The sequence below is a fragment of the Falco punctatus genome, assembly GCF_963210335.1.
Source record: "Falco punctatus genome assembly, chromosome: 9".
Classification (NCBI taxonomy): Eukaryota; Metazoa; Chordata; class Aves; order Falconiformes; family Falconidae; genus Falco; species Falco punctatus.
Window position 1 is genome coordinate 39,445,616 of NC_137589.1, and position 26,790 is coordinate 39,472,405.

The 26,790-nt window shown below is 43.8% G+C and overlaps 1 protein-coding gene across 5 annotated transcripts in view; it reads left to right on the forward strand.

The window, feature by feature from the left end:
- The window catches only part of SORBS1 (sorbin and SH3 domain containing 1), an 87,252-nt gene that overhangs the window by 28,482 nt on the left and 31,980 nt on the right, over window positions 1–26,790 (forward strand). For all 5 annotated transcript variants that reach the window (XM_080401161.1, XM_080401163.1, XM_080401162.1 and 2 more), the window contains 10 exons: window positions 2,775–2,922; window positions 8,021–8,050; window positions 11,609–11,784; window positions 12,636–12,699; window positions 13,799–13,873; window positions 14,208–14,270; window positions 18,243–18,290; window positions 18,405–18,534; window positions 20,605–20,719; window positions 23,911–23,994. In XM_080401161.1, coding sequence (XP_080257287.1) covers window positions 2,775–2,922; window positions 8,021–8,050; window positions 11,609–11,784; window positions 12,636–12,699; window positions 13,799–13,873; window positions 14,208–14,270; window positions 18,243–18,290; window positions 18,405–18,534; window positions 20,605–20,719; window positions 23,911–23,994 — 933 coding nt within the window. The remainder of the gene's footprint in view (window positions 1–2,774; window positions 2,923–8,020; window positions 8,051–11,608; window positions 11,785–12,635; window positions 12,700–13,798; window positions 13,874–14,207; window positions 14,271–18,242; window positions 18,291–18,404; window positions 18,535–20,604; window positions 20,720–23,910; window positions 23,995–26,790) is intronic.

A 26,790-nucleotide genomic window follows, 5' to 3' on the forward strand; every position in this document is an offset into this window, starting at 1 on the left:
GCAGCTTTGAAATTTCTATTCACTTCTCACAGCAGCATTTGACTGTCTCCCTTTGTGCCTGTTCTGCTAGGTGATGCACACCTTAAGAGTCTTCACGGGATTTGCTCAGAGTAATGAATTCTGTATAAGTAGAATAGCTGCAACTAACTGATCTCTTCAGGCTCTTTTAATAGCATCTTTAATTGTGTTTGAGTAACATTTAAAGCAGCAACAGCAGACCAGTTAAAGGTTAGGGCTGGCTTTCTGTTCCGCTTGGAGCCACAAGACCTTATGGTCTCTACACAAATCCCTGCTGAAATCAGTATAAGATTGCTGCCAGTATCCAGTGACCTACAAGCAGTAATACCACATACTCAGCTAAGAGGCTTCCAGGTATGCAGGTGCTGTGGGATAGATGAGGGGGAGGGTGTCTCTTCAGTTTGGAATTGCTTGTCTTTGGAAAATTTTGAAGAATTAAATCCGCAACAGTTTTAACTTAGTGTTCTTGGGTCAGGTTTTGTTTCTTTATGAGTTCATCACCTGTTTTAGGAAGTCCTCAGGGACAAGGAGGAAAAGTAGCTCCAAGTTAAAGTTGCAGAGAAGGCAAAAAGTACCCGACCCTCCTTGTACTGGAAGTCGTACAACCACCGTGTTTCTTTATAGGGTTGCTTGTAAAGGACAAGTAAGTTCAGCAGAACCCTCTCCTCTCATGGTGATGCTTTCTCTGCCTCTGCAGGGGTCTGTCAAACAGGCTTTGGGGAGCAAGAAAAAAAACCCAACCCTGGAAGCGTTGAAAAAAAATGCAGAGATGTGGCGTTTAGGGACGTGGTTTAGCGGTGGCCATGGCAATGCTGGTTTAGTGGTTGGACCTGATGATCTTAAAGGGTTTTTCCAACCTAAATGATTCCATAGTACCTTCAAAAGTTCTCAGCATTGGCATTTCTGCCTTTGTTGAAATTGGTGGTTTGTATATGGGTTTTTGATGGAGCCTAGCTGCAGGCTCCAGAAAAATTCAGCAGGCAGCCAAATTGTAGAGTAGTAGAAATTATGTTGTAGGTGATTTTCATGAGATGAGAATTTTGAAACACTTTTGGGTGCATTGACTTAAGTCACATAGTCACAGAGCCATTTTCCACAATGATTTAAATGGTCTTTGCTCACCCGCTTTGATGACTTAGCTGGAGTTGCTGAGCCTATCCTGATCTGACATCCTTCTGCTCTGAGGGTTTCTTTATAGTTCAGTTCTCAAAGTGAAGCTGAAACCCAGCTCTCTCATACTTCTGCCTGACTCCCACTCCTTTTCCTAAATTGTGTTGTTTGGAATATTATCACAGCCAGCAAAACAGGGCTGGGGCTTCCCTCAGGGACATCTGTTTCTGAAGACCATTGATTCTTTTCTGTCCTCATGGAATGTCTGTGGCCTGCTGAGATGCTGCTTGGAGCAAGATCCCCTCCATCCAGCAGAACAGGGTTGTTCTTCCCTGATTCCCCTCTCCGTTGGAGAGACTTGTAGGTGTTTGTTCTGATAATGGCCAGTTCTCAGTATGATTTATCTCTCGGTGCTGGTGCCTCGCCTTGCTCCAGCCCCTGTTCAGCCCCCTGCCTGATCTTGTATGTCCTTTCCCCAGGCACTGGTGGATATGAAGGGCACAGAATTGCACTTGGCCAGAAGAGCCAGAAGTAGGGATTCTTCTGAGGCAATATTCTGTGCATATTCAGGTTTTTTACAGCAATGAAAATCCTCCTGAATGCTCAGCTCCATTTTGCGGGCCAGAGCCCTGCAGCATTTTAGTCTGACAGTGGAGTAACAGGAGTGCAGGCATCTGGTATGCTGTTCCGTGCTCTGTTTGGATGCTCGTTCCCCATTAATGGTAATTGTGTGTCCAAATTCCTTAAGAAGCTTTGAAAAATCTCAGCCTAAACTGGCACACGCAGTCTTAGTCATCGTCCCTTCTTTATCTCTTCCCCTTACTGCCAACAAAAGCCTGGCACCCCTGGACTGAGACTTTTCAAAGATGACCCAAAGTCTCCCTCCTGCCACAGCCGGTGTTTGTACAGAACCTCCAGGGCTGTGGTGATACCAGAGGTGGGTTTGAAATAAGCAAATAATGGAGCTGGGTGCCTTAGAGGAGCAAGAGCGGCTTGCTGTTGGTTCTCCAGCAGCAAAGCCATGTTGAGTATCTTCCTTGCTAGACTCCTACTTCTTACCTTCTATCAGTTTTGGGTGGTTTTGGTTTTTATTTCATTATTTTAACGAGGTAGGTGTCACACTGTCTCCTGAGTGATGGTGCTAACCTTATTCCTCAGACCTTCCTTATCAAACCAGCTGCGGTAATAACGTTTCACTCCAGAATTGCATGAGTTTTGCATGTCTGACTTCTTGCTATGAAAGGAATACTTTTAAAACAAAAGTTTGTGTCTGTATCTGTCAGGGGAAAGATGTCTGTGTCTTGCCCCCAACCAGATTTGCTCATTTCTGGTACCCTGTGTTTGATCCAGAGCGTCTGCCAGATTAATTTAGTGCCTCCTTTTGGGGTTGGAGTTGTGAAACCCAACACCAAATAATTATAGTACTGCCTTAGCAAACTAATTGCATTAACAACAAGCAGGGTATGTACAAGGAGCAGGGTAATGCTCATGCTTGTGCCTTTTTTACTAAAATTTGCTGTGATTATGCTTCTCATTCAGCTTAAAATGGGGTTTTGTTGTTGTTGGGTTTTTTGCACCCCACCCTAGATTTTGCCAGTGTAGCAGCCTTCTGCATGCCGCTAATGACGTGTTGCTCTCCTTTTTAGGACCCAGGTTCTGTGCTAAATGAGGTGCCCCAGCCTGGCGCTGGCACTGATTATCCAACCTCCTTCACTTCAATCAACAAGTCTTCCTCTGCCTATCCCTCTACCACAATTGTCAATCCCACTATCGTCCTCTTGCAGCACAATCGAGGTAAGGAGACTTGCGTATAGATATTTGTGGCTCAGGGTGAGCAACCTGTTACGCTATGAGGAACCGGAGAATGTGTGTGCCGTGGGTGATTAAGTCCAGACTACTAAGAGCTAACAAAGCTGCCTCCAGAAAGTTGTAGTGACTGGAGCACACAACAGGCAAGTAAGAGGTTAGAGGCATGGGACGATGCCTACTTTTTCCTAATTAAAACCTGTGGAGAAGCCACTCCAGGTTGGGGGAGAGGCTTATAACTGGGCTATGGGCATATGAGTAAGTTATTATAGGGTAAGTTCTTATCCCCCATCAGGATTCCTCTTACGGTGGAAAAGGGTGGATGCTCACATCTGTCTGTCGGTAGGAGCAAGGTAGCTTGCCTTAGGTTCTCCCTCCTTGGAAAAGGGGATATGTTCTCAGCTCCTGCAGTGTGAAAGAAGAGCAGCTGTGTTTTCAATTACTGTGGGGAGATGTGACCTCTGAATTCTCAGCAGTTCACCCAGTAGTAACTAACCCCTTTGCTCGTAAGCGTGAGCTCGGCGATTTGTTCCTCTGTCCGTAATTGGATCGACTCAAACTCGTACTGCGGCAGTCCTCAAGCTCTGGGTTTGTGTATGAACAAAACAGCCTTGTTTGAGCACTCCCGTGTTTACTGATCTAAGCCTTTCTCTGCCTCACAGCAGCTCTTCTGAATGGATAGTTTCATCTCTTTACCTCTGGCATCAGAGGGAAACTTTACTTCTCCTTTTTAGTTCTCCTGATGGCTGGCATTACCCCAGCTCCCAGTTCCATTGTGCATCACTAAAGACTGGCTCACAAAGAGCCACACAGATGCAGTCCAATTTGCCTTGGTTTCCAGTGGACTCTGGAAACTCGAGGGCAGGCAGATTCAAACCTACAATGCTACAACTTTTTGCAAAGAATAAAATAAAATAAAATCAGAAAACAGAGGTAAGGCCTGTGCTCCTCATACTGTGTGCACAGGTGTGCACTGATGTGCTCCTTTGCAGCCCCTCGTGGGTTGGGTTTTTTCCAGTGCCTTTTTGAAATGGACTCCAGTCTTTGACCCTGAAGATAGCATCCTCACTGTAGCCCAGCTGATTGTAGGGGTAGCAGTGGGTTATCTCTTCCTTTTTGCCAGCATCTGGAGCAGCTTGGCTTATATGCATTTGAATGAGGGTATCTGGATTCCTCAACTGCTTCAAGAGGAGAAAATAGTATGTGAGGCAGCCTTTTTTTGTCTCAAAACTTTTTGTTAAGTTTCTTGAGGTAGGATACTCTTTTGGTTGTTTCTTGCATTCAATCTGTAACATTTCAGTGTGTACCACACGAGGATATTTTATCTCTGTAGATTGTAAGAGCACGATAGTTGCATCTGTATGTGATATATATGATGATCCATCCACAGGCTCCAAGGCAACTGATGCCACATTGTTCTGTGTGCTGATTACCTTCACAGTTAAAAATTTGTCCTGTCTGCATCTGTCTTGCCTCTGACAATTAGCACTCATGATACAGTATCTGATAGATTGAAGAGCCTTCTTTCATCACATTTTTGTTGACTGTGATATAGATCATGGCCTGATAAGCAACTTGAACGAGTTGTGAAGTATCTCATTCTAATGCGTGTTTTTCAGTTTTTATTAGTAAAGCTTATAATTTTCAAGAATCATATTGAACTGGTTTGACAAGGCATCTTAGTCATAGATCTGTATTGACTGACATTGCGTGTCATACTATGTATTTATTAATAAAATCTCGTATAATTCGTTACAATATTTTGTTCCTGGCATTGTTGTTGACTTGACAGACAGATGCCCGAGCTATCATGCTGATGCCCCAACCATCATGCTGATGCTTTTCAAAGGCTGTCACAACATTTGCTTTCTTCCTTGTCCTGTGGAGTTTCCTGTGTATTCCAAGACATACTGAGGATGAATGTTAATGGTCCAGTGAGCTGCCCTCTCCATAACCGCTTTAGAGCAGGAAACTGCTCAAAAACACTTCAATACACTCTGTGTGAACGTGCTAATTTTCAAGCATCTGACCTCAGTTGTTGTCATTCGGCATAGCCCTTAATTACCATTGAAGTGTAAAGTATTTCTCCATCAGGCAGTAGGACATCAAACTTTTTTCTTTTTATTTTTTCCTTTTTTTCCAAATGCAGAATGGAAATAGTACTCAGATGTGTCATCTTCTCTGCCCTCTTATGAACACAGTTCCACTGTGCCTATTTGGTAGAATAACTAGATCATTGCTAGGTTTTTGTTTATTATTCATGTACCTTAAAACCAACTTTTGAGTCTGAGACATTCTGTTAATTCTTTTACTTCCACTGCAATTTTCTTTCATTTCCCAGCATGTGTTACCTACTCATAGGTATAAATTTTCTTAATTTTCCATCTTTTTATGTGTTGGGGGTTTCTTATGGTTCCTTATGCTTCCATTCCTATCGAGGCTTTATCCCAGGATAGCATTAAGATTTCTTTGTCCTAACTTGGACTTTTTAAATGCTTCTCAGATCTCAGTTATCTATTAAATTTCTGTCCTGACTGACATGATTCATATTTGATTTCATCTTTATGAATCTTTTATATTCAAAACTGGTCTGATGGCATATAATTGTTACTAGTTATGATCCACCTTTCCCTGAATGGTTAATCGTGATTTGTGCTGAAATAAATTCCTTCATGTCAGGATGAAGTTTAATAGAAATTTCTCTTGCATGCTATGAAATACCCTCTGAATTAGAATTTTCAAGGTTATTTTAATGCTGGCAGTCTGAGATCTCCAGTAGTTTTAGTCCTCCAGATGGATAATGTGCTTTTCTTTCTCCTCAGTGGATTATTGATTGCTTTTTAAGGAGCTGGTTATCTTATTCTCTGGAGCAACTGTTGTGGCAGACATCACCTACTGTCCTATTTTATGCTTTATCTGCTAGTTCATTAATCTGTAAGCACGTAAGACCCTTTGATTTGGAGTTATCGGAGATTTAGAAACAGGTAATGGCCATTTGAAGTGCAGAAACCACACCATATGCTTTTTCTGTCGGCTTGATCTTAGTAAGTTGTGATGAGAGACCTCAGAATATTTTCTACTGGATTTCAGTAGTACCAACTGAATAAGATTTATGCTTAGATACAAGTAATTTCAGATCCTCTTTCTCTTTCCTAGCACCAAAGTAAGCATTTCTTCCTTTCATATCTATTTGGCGTCTTGATTAATTTTCTTTTTGACACCTTTATTTTGCACCAAAAGCGTACTCAAGTACTTGTTTCCTCTTCCCCTTCTGTTACTGGTTTCAAGTCTTGGTATCCTCCAGTGCTTCCTCCTCTGGGAATTCTGAAGGCACCTGTAATCATTCCTTCAAGGTTGCCAGCACTTATATTCCTCTGCTTGACCCTTTCTCTGAGAAGGGTACAAGTTCCTGGCCCTTGCGTTCCCGGCACACAGGATCGGGGTGAAAGCCGGAGCGGTGCATGCCTGGGGCTGCAGGCTGGCTCTGGTGGGGCGGTGAGGGGAGCAGCAGGCACCTCCTGTTCCTTCTGCTCCTATCCATCAGCAGCTCGCTTTCCTGTTCAGAGATGTCAGTGGAAAGGAAAACTTTTCTTCTTGTCAAAAGCACTTTTTCTTTTTTTTATTATTTTTCATGGAAAGTCTATTCATCCATGATATTCTCTCCCCTGTGGAAGAAGAGATAGGAAGGAGCTCTCAAGCTTCGACTCTGAACCACACGTTCTTGTGTGTGAGCTGAACGCAGTTCTCCTCTGTGAACGGGATGCCTGAAGCTGAGCCCATCCTCACTCGCATCCTTTCTCATAATACAGCAGGCTGCTCTTGCTGGCCAGCCCAGAAGAGTGAAGCCTGCAGCTCTTCAGGTCCAGATCGCTCACCCTCCCTCTCGCCCGTTGCACACAGGGGTTTCTTTCACCTGCTGGCAGCTGTGGCGGGAGCGTAACGCGTGTAAGCTGCTCGCCATGGGCCGTTAGCAGAGCAGAGGGGCCGAGGGCAAGGAATGAAGCTTACAGATACCGGTGAGGGAGCTGCGCGAAGTGAGAAGTATCGGTCTCCCTGGCTGAGATGATCCCCTTAGTACAAATATCTAGTGAGGGTGGGTTCTGCTAGCCAGCAGCATAAGCCTGGAGGATCGTTACCTACCACAGACTTCCCTGGCCAGTGTCCCCTGCTGTCCCAAAGTGTAGTTATCCCCCTGGCAGGCATTGCATGGCATAATTTATTATGAATATATAACAGGTGTGATTAATATATTAAATTTTTGGAATCTTTGCATTAACAATGTGAGCTTTCAAGAGTGTATTTTGTATGTCAGTAAAGTAGCTAATTATTTTCAAATGGCTTTTTTGCTTTAAATGAAAGAATGAATTGCTAAGGAGTAGAAAGAGCAGAGAACAGAGAGCTAAGAATTCCTGGTTCATTCCCAGCCATGACTTGGACGAGTCATTTGGGCATCCCTTTAGGAAGCATCAACTTTAGGGTCAAACACACTGGAAGAGACCACAGATATCCCAGTCTGGGAACTCAGTAATGAAAGGCTCTAAATCAAGAGGACCGTTCTGAGAATCAAAGCCTTAACCAAGCTGTGTCTGTGCACAGATCATTGAATCCATGCCTCGGTGGTGCCTGATGAGACTCAGCAAGCACCGACAACTCAATCCTTTCCTATATCCCTTCAAAATGCTGCAGCATTATTGTTTCAAAATGTACTTCATGCTAATGGTAACAAAGTTAGTCATCAAGTTGTTTCTGAGTCTTTACTGTTTTTCAAATAGTCTCCTGTCCAGCTTTTTTCATTCTCTGATGCTAAGAAAAAAAACCCACAACCAAACATAAAAATGTTCTTTGCAAACGTATCAGTCACTGCATCATGAGATTTGTATTATTCCATGAGGCCGCTGTGTGGAGAAGGGACTGTGGGCTGTCACTTTGGCAGAGTATTTGAAAACAGATTCTCTCCAGCAGCTGCTGCCGTTCTGTCTACTGTGTATTTCTTGCCTGTCAGAAATGCAGCACCAGAGCACTTGCTGTTTATGTCTCACCCATTTGTTCTGTATTTCTTTTTGTTTTGTTTCTTCCTTTACCACAGAACAGCAAAAAAGGCTTAGTAGCCTGGCAGGTATGATGTGAAAGGTCTGCTACCCCCCAACTGCTGCCTCTGCTGGAGCAAAGCCACTGCTTTGTTAGCTTCTGGAGCACCTTTAGCAAACACACTTCCCAGGAACTGCAAACAAATTAGTATAAATATTCATCCTGGCTTAGTCCAGGTCACTGAATGTTTGATTTCAGTATTTTCTCCTAATGCTACCTGTGGCCTCATGTTAATATGCCAAAACCCGAATTACTGGTCTGTTCCTCCTAACTCATAGGATTTACATACAGTTTGGTTGTTCTAGTTGACTTTGGGGCTGCCTTTGGAGCCTTTAGGTTTATTCCCTTCGGGCATATTCTCACATTCCTCTACACAACCGTTAGAGTTAGTCTTGCTTGTAGTGAGGGGAGAGGAAAAGAAATAAAAATCAGTATTTACATGACTCCAAGAACAGAACTATTTGTGCCAGATGTGAGGAACTGAATGATAAAATTGTAGTGTGCAAGTATGCACGTGTGCTGCCACCTTGCTCTTGCCATGGGTGTGGGAGTCTCTCCTTGAAAGAAGAGCAAGTTGTTTTCCTGGTCATCTTTCCCCCCCTGCACCCCAAGCAGAAGTAGCTCACTCTGCGGGGGGTGTTACAGGAACAGTGCATGCACACTGCTTACCTGTTATTCTTTGTTTATGGCCTTGGTGGGGTAAACGGAGAGGTGGGGAGAAAAGAGAGTCACAGAGAGTGCCTAAACCCTTGAAATATCACAATATTAATAAATAGTGTAATATATAAATATACACGCTTTTTATGTCCTCTTGGTCACAGCAGTAACACTGTCTTGCTGTGCAACGTGTGTGTCGCTGCTGCACTTGCAAAAGGATGGCTTGGGTGCCATGGAGGGAGCTGGCTGGGGCAGTCTGCTTATTTGGGTGGGCAGGCACCAGATTTGGTGCTCTGATTTTTAAATACCTCAAAGGCCAGTACATAACTCCATAAACTCTTGAAATCCTTGGAGCTGCAGGGCAAATAAGTCAGTGTGACGTTTAGCTGTTATCTACAGCTGCCTGACAGGGGCTGTAGGTGGTGGGTGTCTTCTCCCAGGGAACAAGGGCCAGGACAAGAGGGAACGGCCTCAAGCTGCGCCAGGGCAGGTTTAGGTTGGGTATTGGGGAAAATGTCCCCACGGAAAGGGGTGGCCGAGCGTGGACCAGGCTGCCCAGGGAGGGGGTGCAGTCACCGGCCCTGGGGGTGTTTAAAACACATGTGGATGCGGTGCTGGGGGACACAAGTTAGTGGTGGCCTTGGCAGTGCTGGGGTAACAGTTGGACCTGACGATCTTACAGGTCTCTTCCAACCTAAATGATTGATTCTGTTCTCCAAGTTGCAGGGTACTGTCGGAAATCTGTGGTGAGAAATGCCTGCAGCAGTTCTGCCCGCTGTGAGACACCCCCACAGCAGGGGTCTGTGTGCACCATCACTGAGCACCACACTGGGCCGGCGGTTCAGCTCCTCCTGGCTGGGTCCCACGGACCTCAGAGGACTCACCTGGCAGGGAGCATGGGGGGCTTGCCCCGATACAGCTCGGGCTGTCAGACAGGCCTTTTCCATCCCCAGCATTGTCAGTCCAGCACCTTCAACAAGTTCTAAGTGCACTCTGAAAAATATTTTGGAAACTCCTTCAAAATACATTTAGCTGACTGGCAGATTTTCCCCCTGGCTATGCCACACTAGATAGCTCCCAAGCTTTCAAGTTATTATAAGGTGTGAATTCACAGTTAAGAGGTGACTGGCACAGGACAGAAAGTGGGTTTTATTTTTTGCTACATCATCAAAATAAAGATTTTGCTTAGATCATGGCTGTGGCACTGGGAAATTAGATTGTGATATGTTTACCCTGTTGTTTATGTCTGTATTGGGTATTTTGAGTGTTATCCATCATAGTTTCAGATGGGGTCTACCTGGCGAGCAGCCAACCACTTTCACAGTGCAGGGAGCTAGAGAATCAAAGAGAAATAATATGTGCCCTGTCACAGAAGGACTTTGTGACCTTCTGTGGCATTGGATTCTTTAGCCTGCAAAAAATAATGACTTTTCTAGACCAGAAGCTCAGGAGTTGCAACATTAGCAATGACAATGATAAATAATGGAGGAAAGCTGTGACCTTTTGTAAAGTTTGCATCCTCTTCGCATCCAAAACCCCCACTTCCTTTTGCTCTTCAAGGTCATGGAAGAGTGCTCTAGTTTCAGTTGCTCTTTCCGTGCTCTGTTCCTGGAGGCTTAGTGAGGAGTTTAGGAACAGAAATGGACCAAATACTTCCTATGAAACGGAGAGCCCTGTATGCCAGGGACACGAAAGGACCAAAAGACAGTGCACACACATCCACATGGAGCAGAAATAGGGTGCAAATGCTAAACAAGGATTTGATAGGTGCTTTGCCCCATTTTGAACATTTATGAACATGATTTCATTTTTTTTCTTAGAGGAGGAAGACTTAAAGTTTGATGGTAATTTCAAACCAACCACTCAAATGCAAATCATTCACGTACTGAGTTTTGCAGGGCAGAATTGTGTTTGCTCAAGGTACCAACAGACCAATGGTTTGTTACGCATGAGCCTTTCCTCTGCTAACTGCCCCTCTTGGTTCTCTGCACATTTAATCGCTTTGGGCAGTATGGTGATGTGCATGTGAATAAACATCTCTCTCTCTCTCTTTTTTCAGTGCATGCAGTGACATAAAAAGGATAGGACTTGGCAAAGTCTTGATGAGGCAGACTGTAAAATCACAGATGTTTCCTCTCCAGAAAATCCAGACCGAGAAAGTCCTCAGCAGAGCCTAAGGGTTGCTGCGCTGCAGCTCTCCAGAGCATGGTAGAGCTTCAGAGCAACACAAGCTCCCTCGACTCCTTGGCTGCTGATGGTGCCTGCTGCTACGTGTGGGTGTCAGTCATGCAGCATCAAGGAATTCTAGGCAGAAGCAAGGCAGTCTGGAGCAATTACTTGTTTTTAATTGCTTCATGCAGACTCATGTGCAAGAGGAGACATACGTATGCTTAAACATCAGTGGAATTTGTTGTTTACAAACTCTGGATAGGGCACAGAGATGAATCGGAAGCATCATATACTGACTGTAATGAGTGGCATCGTCAGGCATGCGAGCGTAGGCTGTTAAAAAGTGATGCCCCATAGGATGCTCCGTTAGGTTGAAATTTTTAGCAGAAAAAGGTGTCTAGGAGACCATATCATTTATGCTTTTTGATGAAGAATGAAATTGCAGGGTCATGAATTAGTCAAAAAGACACAGAAACCGAACCCCCAAACAGTCCTTGAAATGATATTTTCCATTGTCTTATATGACAGCCGAGACTGTCCTGATGTGTGTGAAGGTAGCTCCCTGAGAGCTGCCCGCCTGCTTTGGCTGGCATCAAACAACCTCTCGGTAGATTCCCTTCAGTCCAGGTGCTAACCGCAGCTAGCAGTGACACAGTCTGTCTCATCAACTACTTGCTAGGAGTTTTGCCTTAAAAGAGTGGAATAGGGCGATGTGGTGAAATGCTGGGATGGGATAAGAATCCCCCATTGTCATTTCCAGATTCAGCGCCAGACAGAGTAGTTTCTGATAAAGTTGATTCAGCGCTCATACGGGACAAGCCGGTTCAGGAGGCAGTGCCAAGTGAGAGGAAGGCAATGGAGGAGAAGAGAAGCATCATCAGGAGCCCTCAGCACATGGCTGATACCTCCGTCGATGACATTGGCATTCCGCTGAGGGTAAGACAACACTGAGCGTGTGGTTGATGCACAAAACCTGAGCCAGATGCTGCCTACCTTAATGCTCAGGGAATTCACTAAAGCTCCAGAGATGGCAGAGGTTTAAGGAAAGCTAGAATTCCAATGTATTTTATATATTATTTATACATATATATATAAATATAACATGTTGAAATCCAATGTATTTTGTTATTAATGTTTCCATTTGCTATCAACAACCTGTTTCAGCTGCCTCAGGGGGGGGAAATTAAAAATGTATATATAATCTTCATCGTATTTGAGAATATTGTTTTCTACTCTTCTGTTTCATTCACAGCTAGCAGCTAAGGGAGAGTTTTGTCTCATTTTAGCCACCTCAAAGGCAGATATCTCTTTTATACAACATGTTTAAGTTCATTCCATGTTGAGGGAGGGGAAATCATAATAAAAAGCATTATTAACTTGTTCTTACAACTAGTGTCTGGAGTGACTTGAATGCTAAATGTTTCTTAACTGTCCATTGAATACTTAGGAAATCAGGATGTATGACTGAAATAGACAAGGTGTCTACTTTTAGATGTCAAATCAGATTAATACACAGAACCTTCCATACAATCTACAGTCCTGCACAGGTTGCAACCTACCCCTCAAAGCTTGCACATTAGTAATAACTAGAGTGAAGCCTGTAGTTTCATTATGCATGAGATTATATATCTGAGCAAAATCACTCATATTTCAAAGTATTCATTTCATATAGCCCTCACATAGCAGAGTGTAAACCTTTTTCATTACTAGAAGATTCACAAGAACTTTGAAAGGCTGATGGAATTAACAATTGTGATTATTTATGTGTATATTTATTTTTCCAATAGAATACAGACAGATCGAAGGACTGGTACAAGACGATGTTCAAACAGATTCACAAGCTAAATAGAGGTACTGTAAGACAAATGGTTTTTATTTACTTTAAAAGGCCACTTTAATGATATTTTTATTTCATTCATGTGAAGAATTGTACTAGATGTTAATAAGTGGTTTATGTTAACTAGTATTTACTCTGCACCACAGAACTCCACCCATCTATTTGAAATCTCTGACGTCAAAGGTGAGAGAACAGTGAAGTCCAAAGAAGGGCCTGGGTTGTTCTGGAAGGTGAACTGCAGTGCCCTCATGAAATCAGGAGTACTATTTAAGATCAGAAAGCTGCTAATAATTCCATTCTTAGAGAAAACAGATCCCTGAACTCGTTTCAGCAGCTAAGCCCCCCTGCCCCGTTAAAGGGCAGCAGGTTATCACTGAAACTGCTCCATGCACAAGGCTTTTTATGCTCTGAAACATAACAAAGCTTGATTTAAAGCTTGCCAAGACTAGTGCAGAGGTTCCCATTGATTTTTGGGTTCAGAATCTGAACTCTGCTTTTTCAAAACCTCAGATTTTCTCCTTTCAAAACCTGAAATTGTGATGAGCACTTGAAAACGTAATGGTGCACCCAGGGGATCTCCTGCTTCAGGGCACTTCTGTGCCTGGCTGCTGATACGCTCACGTTCCTTCTTCTGGGAGAGAAATGTCTGCAGTAGCATTCGCAAACTGAACCCTCTAAAGAGCCTGATGTGCAGGCAGATGCGATTCAGAACTGCGCTTAATAATAAAACACAGAGCATGCACAGCTGGAGCTGTCTTTGCCGCTGCAGGTGCTGTCGTGATGAGCTTTATGCGCACATAGATGCTGTCTTGTGTTGGATGGGATGAGAAGGAGTTGAGCTGTTTCCTAATCCCAGTGCTCGTAACAGAGGTTCTTCAGCTCAGCCAGAGCAAGTGCTTCAGAAGGAGGAGAATTAGTTTGGTCCCCTGGGCTTGCAGGCTGTCCCGCAGACACGCCAGGCAGCAACGAGCAGAGGCACCAACCTTGTGTCGTGCTAGAACATCAGCAGAAGGGCTGTTCTACAGTCAGCTTGTATGGGTTCTTGTCTCGCCCTCCTTCCCCTTTAAATCTGTCCTCTCTGATCTTTTTTGCCAATCATGTTCCTCTCCTTAGACACTCCTGAAGAAAACCCTTATTGCCCTACCTACATATTTCCTGAACTTCCTGAAATCCAGCAAAAAACTGAAGGTACCAGAAGTTTAGTCAGAGTATCTGTTGTCTTGTGCTTTGAGTTAACTGTACTATAGCACCCTAATAGTAACTAGATCCAGGTTCTAGATTTCCTTACCCATATGTTACACTGGCTGGAAATTCAGTTATGCCCAGTTTATCTTCTTGTGTGATGCATAAAATAACTAAATATTTGCTAATCCATTAATCTTTTTTTAAAGTATGATGCCATTTACTGTAGTATTATTAAAGTAGGCGATAAAATCATATGGTGATAGGAAATTGGGGGATGAAGCAGAACCTCCACTTCACTGTGGATAGTCTCAAAATCCACTGCTTTTCTCTGCTGCAGAAGACAATCCTTATTCTCCTACATACCAGTTTCCTGCGTCTACTCCTAGTCCTATATCTGAAGGTAATAATAAAGGACCGTATATATTTTTCTGCACAAATGCTGCCTTACCCATTTATTTTCTTCCTGGAGTTTTTTCTAGTTGCTGAGCATTTTGCTGCCTCATAATGATTTGCTGCACTCTAAGCATTGCCTGGACTGTATGATGCCTTTTTGGCTTTGCGGTGCTCCTCTGGCTTTGTAACTAGTATTTAACTAACGCTACGGACTTGGGGTTTGCTTGGTTTTATGCGCTTATCAGTTGTATTTAGCCATGTGCGTGCAGTGACTATTTAACATGCCTAGAATGCTGACTTACACATAAAGATGTGGTTTAACTGAGATTTCTTCCAGCCCCTTTCAGATCAATTAGTTTCTTTAATTATTTACTTCTGGTTTTGACTATTAACACAGTATTGGGGCCAGACCCAAAATGCCACTAAAGTCTGTTGGTAAAAAGGATGCCTGCTTCAGTGGGTTTTGGATCAGTCCCTCAAATGTAATCTTTTAAAATAAATATAACTCAGTAACAAAGGTTCAGGGCTGGCCTTAGGTGCACTTGGCATATCTAGGCAAGGACAGAGTTTGACAGGCTCATCAGCACATCTGACAACTTAAAATAACATTGTCTTCACATTATCCTCTTCGTGTACTCAGCAGATTCCTTTGAACTTCCATGTACAAACCAGAATCCTTTTCAGTCGTGTTTCAGGAATGGTGAAATAGCAGCTATTGCAGTGATAATCGTGTAACTGTGTGCATATGCATGAAAACACCGATACACGAGAAACATGGAATCCACTGTGCACATCGGACATACAGACGTTTCCTGACTGGGAATTTGTTGGTGGTGACAGCCTTGTTGACTTGGTGCTTTGGTGTCACTTTAGATCCTGCAATTTAGGAACTTGCCTACTTAGCCAGTGCCTCAAGCCAACCCTGGTGAGACTATTAATTAACCATTTCATTCAGTGTTTACATTGAATGCCTGGTGGGTAGTGCATAAGAAGAAAGCATACAATATGGGTTCTAGCTGAGGTGCTCAGAACCCACTAGGAGATGCAAGGTGCATTTCACTGTTAAAATGCATGTGGGCTAGTGCCATACGGGTGTCTGAGAGATTGACTCATTTCTTGGAGAAACTTGTAGGTGAAGGGTCCTGTCTTACAAATCATAATGCAGAGTAAATTGTTTTCTACTGGCAGAATGGTATGTGGGTATCGATGGGAGAGAAACAAAGAGTCTCAGTAATTATAAGTGATTGATAAAGGAGTTCTACAGAGATTCAATTTTCTTGTTTGTAATGAAGTTTGAAAATCCATTTTCCTCTTGTCTGAACTAACATTGTTTGCAAAACCAATGACAATAACAGATTTAAGAGTCTGTTTTCCCGTAAATGTCCCCTATGCACTTAGAAACATGTATATGAAAGTAATTTGCTGGTTTAGGTAGTTGAAATGTTATTGGACCAAAGACTCTTTTTATCCTCAATACGTTGGGAAATGTTTCTCTAATATTTACTTGGATTCTTTCCTTGATAAGGAATCCAGAATATTTGGTGATGTAGGTGGGTTGGAGTGCATGTTTCACATTTAGAAAACATTTCAAGGTTTTATACTCAATGGTAAAATGTTTATCCCAAGGTGGGCTGAAGCTTAATTTCATACAACCAGTGTCGGAGTTTTTACTTTGGATTGATGCATAGGATCTCCGAGAAGCATCAAGATTTGGGCTTCCCTCTAAAATACCTTTAGAGTCTCTAGAAACGCAGAGAATATGGCCAACCCATGAAAAAAACCCTGCAGATCCTCTAGGAACTACAGAGGAACAGCCTCTTCTCACTACAGGAATCAGATTTTGAAATCAGAGACTGGAGATACCCTGCTCCGTTAAGGGGGCTCTCCCAGGCAGAATGCAGCTGTGAGCACCAGGAGGTCTGGTTTGAATGCTCATCTCTGATTTACTCATTAATCTTTATCAAGTCCTTCCAGATTTCTGTGTTTCCGCATTCCTTGCTGTAAAAAGGGCAGAAATATAGATGCTTTTCTTCATAAGATACTTGAAGAGACAACACATGCCTGTTCTCCATATGAGTGTAGCTATTAGAATATATAGCAATTGGAAAATAGCACTTACCTGAAGTGGGTTTTTTTATTGTATGTTTTTCCTATCTGAATGATGAGCTATAATGAATATTGATCTTTCTCTTGAAGTAAGTGAATAATTTTTTTCATCAATGACCAGCACTAAATAAGACTGAGAGAGGTGAATGGCCATGAAGATAATTTTAGACACTTGTTCATCTGTGTTTGTAGGGACCAAGAGTTTTACGATTTACCAAGTATTTTTCTATCTGAATAAACCAAACTTTTATAGAGGAATGCCCGTCAATTTGCCAACAATTCAGTGTAATAACAGTAAATAAATAGATACTTATTTTCTGTCATTTAGGTTTGAAGTATGGGAATTGGCCTGAAATTGACTGTTGCTATTTTTTTAACCTGAAGGCTATGATAAGCGCACCCGAGTCAGTAACCAGCTTTTTGGGACTGAAACCTTCTCATTCATTCACCAAGAAGAACTCGGCAGAGAGGCTAAAAGTTAAAACTGGTTGAGCCTTCCTGGAAGGCTTGATCAAGGCTTGAGAGCCATTTCAAGTCAGCTGTGTTAGCCAGCCGCTTTTATCCAGCAGATGAGGGTGACTGTATCAGCTGATTGATGTCCTCCTTGAGAGAAGATCTGGAAATTGTTTCGATCTGTGGATCGGCATCACTAAATTGACATAATGTGGTTTTTTTAGTATGTACTTTTCTTATCTGGCTTATTCCAGCCTCATCTGTTTTGTTTTTCTGTCTTTTTATCTCTGTCACTTCTAGTGGTTTCTTCATGGAGGTGCCAGTAACACCTTTGCTGGCAGTTCTCTTTGCAGTCACTGCATTGTACTTTCCTGCCTTTTGCCTTGGAAGTCCTGTAGATGTCTCAGATTCACATCCCTACAAGTGTGAACCCTGCTCGGCAGTGAAAGGTGATGGGCCTGTGGGTCCCCTTCACAGGTCCGATCCCAACTCCCCCTGCTACTGCCTGCAATTCACTGAGGATTCATTCCAAAGCCTGCTGAAGGTGGTGGAAAGATACCGCTAGGTTTTGATCAGGTCAAAGTCTCTCCGGCCATCACCTGTAGAGCTGGGGGGTGGTAATGCTGCCACCCTCCCACCTTCTTTGGGGGCACGTCTGCCTTGAGCACTACAGTACCACATCCTCTGCAGTGCCATGCTTTCACTATCAAAGGGAGGAGGTTGTTCAACCGGGGTCCAGACTGCACCACTTGGTTATGCTGGTGTCAGTGCCAGCTCTCTTAGAGCTTCCTGAATATCCTTCTTGCATTCTATGGACATATCTTTCCTATTCAAAAAGTAAGCTCTTCAGAACAAGGACAGCCTCTTGGTGCAAGTAGACATGTGTGTCCCATGCCAGGCATGTTATCTGCGCTGGAAAGATAATCTGAGTCAGTGAACGTACTTCAGCTTCGTGTGCAAGTTAATACAGTGGATATGTCCCAGTGATTATCGTGTGTGACTGGGATCAGGACTTTGCAGCTCTATTACTGTGCCTAGCACCTAATGAGCTGTTTTAGGCATGTACTGCAGCTTTTAGATCCTCTGTTTATCCTTCAGCTTTTGACAAAGTGGATCTAATAACTCTCGCTGTAGAGAAGTTTTGTGATAAAAAGTGATTGTTTTCTAAAATGCTTTGAGAGCCTGGAGAAAGGTATTACTGTGAGGAGTACATTAATATTTATATCTAATCTAGGAATTCTATGTAAATGTAATTTAAACCTCATTGGAATTTTCTTTTTTAGGTTCCTCTCCCTGTGGTAAGTATTGGGCACATCACTCAAATTGTGGCCAGTGTGTTAGTAGAAGAAATGAGAAGGGTCTCTGATGTGGCTTCTTTGGGGCTTTTTCAGCTCACTTGCAAAATGCTTTTGTCTTTCAGATGAAGATTCTGATTCATACTCTCCTCGTTATTCCTATTCTGAGGACAGTAAGTAATTCACATTTCTTGTGTCATCTGTCAAACAGAAAGGGCATGTAAAGCGTGTATTTATTTGCCTCCTTTCCAGTTCACCAATATACCTATATTTGACTCACCCTGCAGGCAGAACCCAGCTTTCAGTTCCCCGTTCCAAGAGTGAGACGGACAGCATTGATTCGGAGAAGGTTGTGAAGAGGTCTGCCACCTTGCCACTGCCAAACCGTACTTCATCACTGAAATCCAGCCCAGAAAGGTGACCTGAACCAAGATGTATTTGGATCAGTAGTGGAAGAATCTCTGAAAGCTGTGAATGGGGAGGGGACAAAGGTGGAAGCTTTAGATCCAGAATGCCACTTAAACATTTTGGGAGAAGTGCAGGTGTAGTTTTGACTCTGGTTCTTTTACTCGGCAGCAGTGAACTCCTTTATTCATAGAATCATTTAGGTTGGAAAAGACCTTTGAGATCATCACGTCCAACTGTTAATCCAGCACTGCCAAGGCCACCACCAAACCGTGCTTATCATCATCCAGTCTCCCATTTTGTGTCTTTTTTCACCGGGCATCCCACAGTGTGTTGCCTGGTGTTCTGCCTGGGTGAGGAATGTTCCCCTGGGTGCCATGCCTCTTCAGTGCCTACCACAGAGACACAGTGGAAACTCTTGGCTCAGTGTGACACTGTCAAAGCACTTCAGAACACAAGCAAATAGCAGTAATTTTGGAAAAGCAAAATGTGGATTTATATTGTGCCTTGGTAAAAGTTTTATTGCTTTTTCCATCTTGGAGGAGTCCCACCTGCGGGAACTTTATTGGAAGTGGGTTCTACTTAGTGTTGTCAGTTCTGATCTTTCAAGATGACTTCCCTCCTGGTTTCTTGCTGTGTTTATTGCCATGTATTTTAACCCCTCTGTACCAGTAATGAAAGCATTTACCAAATGAAGTGAAAGCAGAGAAAGCGATGAGTATTTTATGTCTTGCTGAATTCTCCCAGCTCTTAAACTGCTCCTTCTTTCCTCACGAACTTCCACATGCTCTTAATGTTTTTCACTTGCTGCCTGAACTGAGAAATACCGTAATTTGAGATTTCTAATTCAGCGAGCATCTCAGGCCACTGCATCAGGTGACAAAGGCTGCGGGTAGAACACATCTTCCTTACGCAGGAATTGAAGGCATAGTACATTGGCCCTCTGAGAAAACTTGCAACTAAAAGGATTACAATAATCAATGCTTCCTATTATCTAATGACAAAACAGTGTTTCACCAGGGAGAAGTTTCCTGGGTCTGGAATCTTAAGCAGTCAAGTTTATTCTAGACAGAAAAGATCACCCTTGTTGAAATTTGTAGCGTTTGTAGGCCAGTCATTTTGGCTGTTATCTTGCCTTTAAAAAAAATGTAAAAATAAATTAATTGTTTCTCCTAAACCAGTGGAGAGAGTTTGGGCAACTCAGTGAGTTGTTCCTGCCCCAAGCCAGGTCAGTAGGGTAAGTGGGAGGAAGCCTGGAGCAGCAGTCCTTGGTTAGGTGCCTCGCTTTTGTTTGGTGAACGCTAGGTGAGATGAATCCACATACAACGTTGCCCATCAAAGGGAACATATCAAAAGCAGGACCAGAATTAGTTTACCGGCTTAAATGGATGATTTATGGGCTTTTCTCAGGGCATTGGTATTCTGCATGAGGTGTTTGAGTGTATTACTTTTCAGATTAGCTGGATGTCATAGGATATGGACCCTGAATGTTTTGTGACTACTGTTGTCTGAACTGTGCCAGTGTGGACACAGCACAAAATTATAGTGGTTTGGGTGGTCAATGGGCTGCTTTTAGCCATCTGTAGATATACCAGCCTGAGCAAATTCATTCATGTATCTAGAAAAGACCCCTTCTTGGACCCCCGAGTGCCCCCAGAACCCAGGGCGGTACTAATTGGGTAATCAGTGATGGGGCTGAGATAAAGAAGTTTAGTAAAAGCAATCTAGTCTGAGTTCTGCTTGAAGTTTGGACGTTTTCATGTTTGTGAGCTTAGTTGAAGCCCATTACTAAGTATTTCCACTTAGGAAAGGTACGGAAATCTGGAATTTTATGGAACATACTTGGAAGAACCCCCCAGTGTTTTGAGCAGCTGAGCTGTATCAGACTCTGCCTCCTATAGATAAAGAAATACATGCCCAGAGGCCTATCTGAACTGTTCCTCTTGCAGCAGGCTCCCTTCCCAGATTAAAAAAAGTACCCTGATTAAACCACGATTAGCAGGGAAAGGCGCCTGTCAGAAGGAAGTGCTTGTCTCCGCGGAAACGGTAGCGGTTTGGGTTAATTGAACTTTCTTTCCTCAGGACTGACTGGGAGCCTCCAGACAAGAAGGTGGATACCAGAAAGTACCGTGCGGAGCCCAGGAGCATTTATGACTATCAGCCAGGAAAGTCCTCAGTTCTGAACAATGAAAAGATGGTAATGTTTGTTTTATCCTATTTTGTGGCTTTATCCTGTGGTTGTAAAATACTCCCCAAGTGCCTGTCCAGTTCCATTCAGATGGGATTCCCTATGCTTACGTTGCAGTGCTCATGTGATGTATTTCTTGTATATTTTGTTTTGAAAACTTTTTTGCATAACTTCCTAACATTTTTGTTCTCTATAAAGCAAGACCCAGGGGGATTGAGAGGCTTCTTTCCTTTTGGACGTGTTGTTTTCTGTGTTAAGTATGGATCACTAACCCTAGTTTTTAATCCGTGTTTGACACTGTGACCTGTTCAGCAGCTGTTTTCTCAGCTGTACTTTTTCTAGGGCACAGCATTAGTTGATGCAGGATGGTTGAAGGCATTCTGCAACAAGCAGGATGCTTCATTTTCTATGTTCTTCTGATGCTTTAAACACCAAACACTTTTTCAAGGGCCTGTAATGTGCCCCAGGGAATGCCTCTGAGGTGCATTAGGACGTGGCCATCTCCCCTGGGCTGCTTTCTTGCTGAGCTGGATCTCAGCAGGGGGGAGCAGAACTGAAGGTGAGCTGGCTCCCCAGCTGTGCTGGTGTGTAACCTGGAGTATTAAGTGAGTTGTTACTGATTTCAGGTTGAATTAGTAACGCTGTGTGTTGTGACAGCTAGGGGACATGCAAGTCTCATTCCGAAGGCAAGGCAGAGAGGTGGTGCTCATCTCGTCAGCTGGTCCTGCGTAAATCACCACAGCTCACTTAAGGTGTCCTTTAGTGGTACAAGTGTGACACTCCAAGTGTGAGAAAATACTGAATGAGGTTACTAGTGAATCACCAGATGGTACGTAAAGACAGAATTGTTCTATGTAGGCATTAATTTGAAGGATTCAATCAGAAGCACTAACTGCATGTCAGATTCCAAATGTAAACTGGGCTTTGTGCCTTAACAGCTCAGGCATTGATCCATGCATAGAACATAGAACAGGTAAAGGAACGCTCCTGAAAAACCTGCCAAGGATTTTATGCAAGAGCGAACAGCAATTGAAATCGATAGAAATGTAAGAATCGAGTCTGATCTGGGACCTGATGTTTCTCCTTAGTATTTTGGTGGCTTTTCTTTTTTCCTTCCAAGTGCAATCAAGGTCCATCACTTTTTGAAGATCCTGCAACCAACTTCTTTTCACACCCTTGTCCCTTCATTGACTTTAAGGAAGTTGCTGCTGACAGCAGTGTGATCCTAGTGCCTATAGAAATGGGTGGTAGATGACTCTCCCTCGCTACGACTGGCCGTTGGCTCAACCCGTTAGAGAAGTGCCACTGAGGAGCAGTTTGGACACGGTAGGACAACCCCATTCCTGCAGTCCATCCTGGAGCAAGATTTCTGTTAACTGAAGTGGCAATTTTGTCTTGCTGTAAACAACCAAGATTAAGCCTTGTGGCAAAAGGCCTGCTTCACCTGTGTACTTAAGCCTCTGCGAAGGGTCCATCATCACCAGTGGCACTGTTCACGTGTTCAGACTTCATCAGGTACTTCATTGAGCTGTTGACTCAAAGTCTAAAAGCCACAAGCAGGACCATCATCGGCGTAATTGAGAAATATTGTACAGAGCTCATCAAAGGCAAGAAGACTGCAATAGCTGTGTTACTTCCAATGTTATTTTTTGAGCTTTAGTTTCAAGCTGTACATTACAGAAGAAAGAAGGTCTTGAAATAGTGGCTTCATGATCTCTATCAGCCTCATTAAATACGGTGGTTAGCAATGAGATCTTTCAAGGAGGCTGCCAGAGATTTGTGGATATCTCCTGGTAATCACGCCCAGAGCTGTGACTGTCAGAATCCCGATCCAAAAACGTTCCAGAACAATGAAGAGCCTCCCGCTGACACCAGTGGACTTTTTTGTTAATGTAAAGGCAGTTATATAACAAGATGAGTACTATTACTTGGAGTACAGCAAAGAAAAAACCAGAGGCATTGCTTCTATTCTGCCTTTAAGAAATAGTCAAACGTTTCTCCAGGCCATCGGAAATCAAACGCAGTGTAACCATTTATCTTTCAGATTGAAGCGTTGCCCCTCTTTCAGCATCAGCCCTGAGCTCTTGTCCCAGAGCTTTTTCTGTGATGTGTAATGGCTGTGGCAGAGTCTGGGACAACTAGCAAAGCCCAGCACCATTGGAAACTCCCCCCACCTCTGTCACCCCCTCACAGGACGATTTTCATCAGGATGCTTTGTTATCCCTCTGTGCGTGTGTGTGGCTCATCACCTGTTGTGATGGAGCGCATGGGATTACACTGGCATGTCAGACATACTGTATTTATATTTTTAATGCACTGGGATCCATCATGTCTAAGACTAGGTACGCTGAAATGCAAGAGTTAGCTGCTCGTCTTTTGGAGTGTGACACCTCATAGCCCTCGGCAGTGGATTTGACTCTTTTCTCTCACCAGTAGTGTTTTTAACTGGCTACAACTATTTCAACAGGTTTTGTTTCATTGAAGCAGATTGTACGAACAAAAGGGAATTTCCTTTTCAACTGTACTGTTTTCTGTCCTGTCTGATTTTTCCTTTGTTGTAGTTTTGTCCGATTCTCTAACATTTATTTGTGAAGAAACAAGTAATATTGTCTCTCTGTCCATCCCTTCAGAGATCTTTCAGGGATGTACTCTCTCTGACTTGTGTCTCCTTTGATTTAGAAAACACCTTTCACTCTGTTTGCAGTGTATAGAACAGGGTTTCTCACATATTCATGTGCTGTTAAAGATGCAGTATTTGTTTCAGGTCTCACTGAACCCCTCTTCTTTTAACCAAATGAAGATTAAAATTTTAGTTTTTAAGTACGAGCAGCTTTGGACTTGATGGAAGTTGCTGACAGTAGGACTGCGGGACTGCTTGACTCCCAGCTCTTCCATTGAGTCTCCTTGTGACTCTGGGCAAGCTGCATAATCCCTCTCTGTGTGGGTCTCCTGATCTGTAAAATGCAATTCATTCATATTCATGTTGCTCACAATGATGCCATTAGGCTTAACTGATGTTTGCAAAGCAGTTCGTGGCCTTTGTGAGAGAGGTGCTATAGAAATTCCAAATTATAAAGCTAAATATCTACATTTTAGAATGGAAACCATGGCATCTGCATCTCTAACAGTCCCTTTCCGTGTATTCTTTGCATAATGTTATCCTTCTCTTTCTTCCATTCCCCTATCACCAACTCCTTTAGACTCGGGATATAAGCCCAGAAGAGATAGATTTAAAGAATGAACCTTGGTATAAATTCTTTTCGGAATTGGAGTTTGGGAAACCGGTAAGTTTGATAGTTGCGATGACCAATGAAGTCAACCTGCCTTTTTTTTTATTTTTTTGATGATTGTCACATCTCCCTGCTAGGCCCCGAACCTGGAGCAGATGCCTTAACTGATTTTAAAATGTGATAGTTCATAGCATCATCCTGCTACTGATGTAAAGCAGCTGTTCTGTGACCACTTTAAGTATTTTGAAGCCATTTACAAACATTCCCCACTTTCCAGCCGTATGTATCAACTAAGCAGTATTTTTTTCGCACACCGTAGCTCAAACAGCATTTTGGTTGTCAGTGCTAGAAGTAATGACCTGCTCTCGTTCTGGAAAGCCCTTACACAAAGCCCTTGTTCTCCCCCTGCCTGACAGGCTCTGGGACAGCTGACAGGTAGCTTTAAGTCAAGAAGAATCTTTTATTCCTGGCCTTGACCCGTAAGCTATGCATCAGTAATTTCCAGCTATATCCATAAAGGGATCATGACCCCCTCTCCTGCTCCTTTCCCTGTGCACATAGCTGCCCATTGCCTAAACGGGGTGCATCAGGCTGTGTTGAATTCCTGGCCGTTCCCCAAACCCCAAGGACTCTGAGAACAGTGGGCTGCCTTTTCATGTGGAGCTGGATTGCTGTGGGGGAGCCGGGGGTGCTGGTGGAAAGCCTTGATCTCCTTCTCTGGAAAATGATGAAGCAAAGCTTGATTATTCAATAGGACAAAGGATATTTTGATAGAGGGAACACATCCGTGATCATGGCTACTGGAAAAAATGTCACTTTAAAGCATTTTGTGGCCTGGTTCTTACTGATTAAACACTATTAACTTCATTATTAAATACTGTTTAATAAGCTACTGGTACTGCACCAGGGGTCAGTGTCAGGCTCTCACGTCTGTTGAAGTAGAGAGATGGCTTCTCCTTTCTCCTGGAGGTCAGTTGTCACTGCCCATGCACACCGGCTCTGGGTGCTGCTGAGGTGTCCCTGCATGTGTGACAAACAGAAACTTAGTACTGGCTTCAAAGGCAACAACACGTGGACACCAGAGAGCACTAGATTTTCTTTAAATGTAGTTTTTGTTCTCACAGAAGTGACAGAATTCCTCTGTGCAGGACGTGGCTGCCTGAGGCTGAGAGCCCAGTCTGATCACATCTTACAAACAGTGTAATTTTTGCTGAAAAATAAACATGTACAGTGGCTGGGTGATCCATTCTGTCATAGAAAATTACGGTTTATAGCTATGGAACTTCCATCCTCAGCTGAAGAAGGAGCTTCAGCAGTGTTTGAGATGAGACTGTCTAACTTTTAGGCAGTAGAAGTCAGGTAAATCCCCATCTCACTGAGGCTTTTAAGTGATGTCAGTATAAGGATTTAGCCCTTCACAAGCTGTCATGGTTTAAGATTTCCACAAAGTGAGAAGAAACCTGCTTCTCTCTGCTGCCATGTAATTAATGGCCGTATGCTCTTGCAATGAATGAAGGTTTGTCATCTCTGTGGTACTTTGAATTAGCATAAGTTAATGGAAAATGAAAGAACGAACATTTATGCCCTTGAGTGTCTCTAGAAGTGAGGGTGTACCTGTTCTGTAGAAGCATTGTGTTTGCTACACCAGCAATACATCTCCTCTTCAACGGAGCATCTGTTCTGGTGACCAGCTCCCTGCCTTGCTCAGGGCACTCTTGTTAGGGGCTGCTTTCTTACAGCTTGCCATGAAATGATACCCGTGTCAGCTCGCTGCAGCTCCAAAGGCACGCAGCCGTGCTCCCTGAGCCACCGTGCCAGCCCCTGCACGTGCTATGCAGTACGTCCTGCTTCGGCACCAGCCACTTGAATTGAGGATGCTGTCTCAGACTTGTACAGCTAGTGAAGCGCCCTGTGGGCTTCATTGCCACAGCCAAAGGAGTGTGCTCTCTGTAGCTTTGCTCGCTCCAGCCAGGAGAGGACCAGGTTTTTGTGATCAGCTAGTGGCTGAGCCTCATGCCTAATCAGAGGGTTTCAGCTGACCTGTGGTAGCGCCTGGGATTTTCAAAGATTCTCCGCTTGTCCCAGCTGCTTTTTCACCAGTGCTGGAGATAATGCATACTTCTACAGGGTGGTTTCCCCTGGCTCTCTGACTTTATTTGCAGTGATGTGACACGGGCAGGAAACACCCTGGGTAAAAGGGAGTGCGGGGTCCATGTGAGCCTGTGCCTGCAGCTCTCCAGACGTGCCATGGGGGTTTAAATTAAAAAATGGCCGGGCTGGGGCTTTCCCAGTGGAGGAGAGCACACACACCTCCCCGGCAGCTGGAGCCGCGCTATGCTGGACCAGCATCCCAGGTGCATTTCTGGGCAGCTCCCGGGCAGGCGTGTGCCCTGCAGACAGGTGGGTCACTCTCTGCAGCATGGATGCTTTTCGGCGTGCTGTTGAGGCTGCAGCCCACACGCTCACTCCTTCCTTCCCCCCAGCCATGTGCCTGCCACCCACCCACAGCCTCAACATTCAGTCAGTCCAGGGCTCGGTTGTCTTCTGCTGTGATTGCAGGGTCACGCACACGGGCACTTTCTCCCAGCCCTTCCTGAGACAGCGCTAATAAAAATAAAAAACTGTTGTAAATGGAGAAGCAGGGGCCTGGACAAAGGGGTGAGTGTCCTGCCTTCTCACCTCCTTCCCTCCAGTTCCTCCCTCCAAATGTCAAACCTAAATCTTTGCAACGCTATCTACACCCCCTGCTCCTGCAGCTGCTGATCTGATGGGTCAGAAATGGGTATTTAGTGTTTGCATCCCCATGGTGGCTATCTGAACATAACATGGAACAGATTCAAACTGCAGATC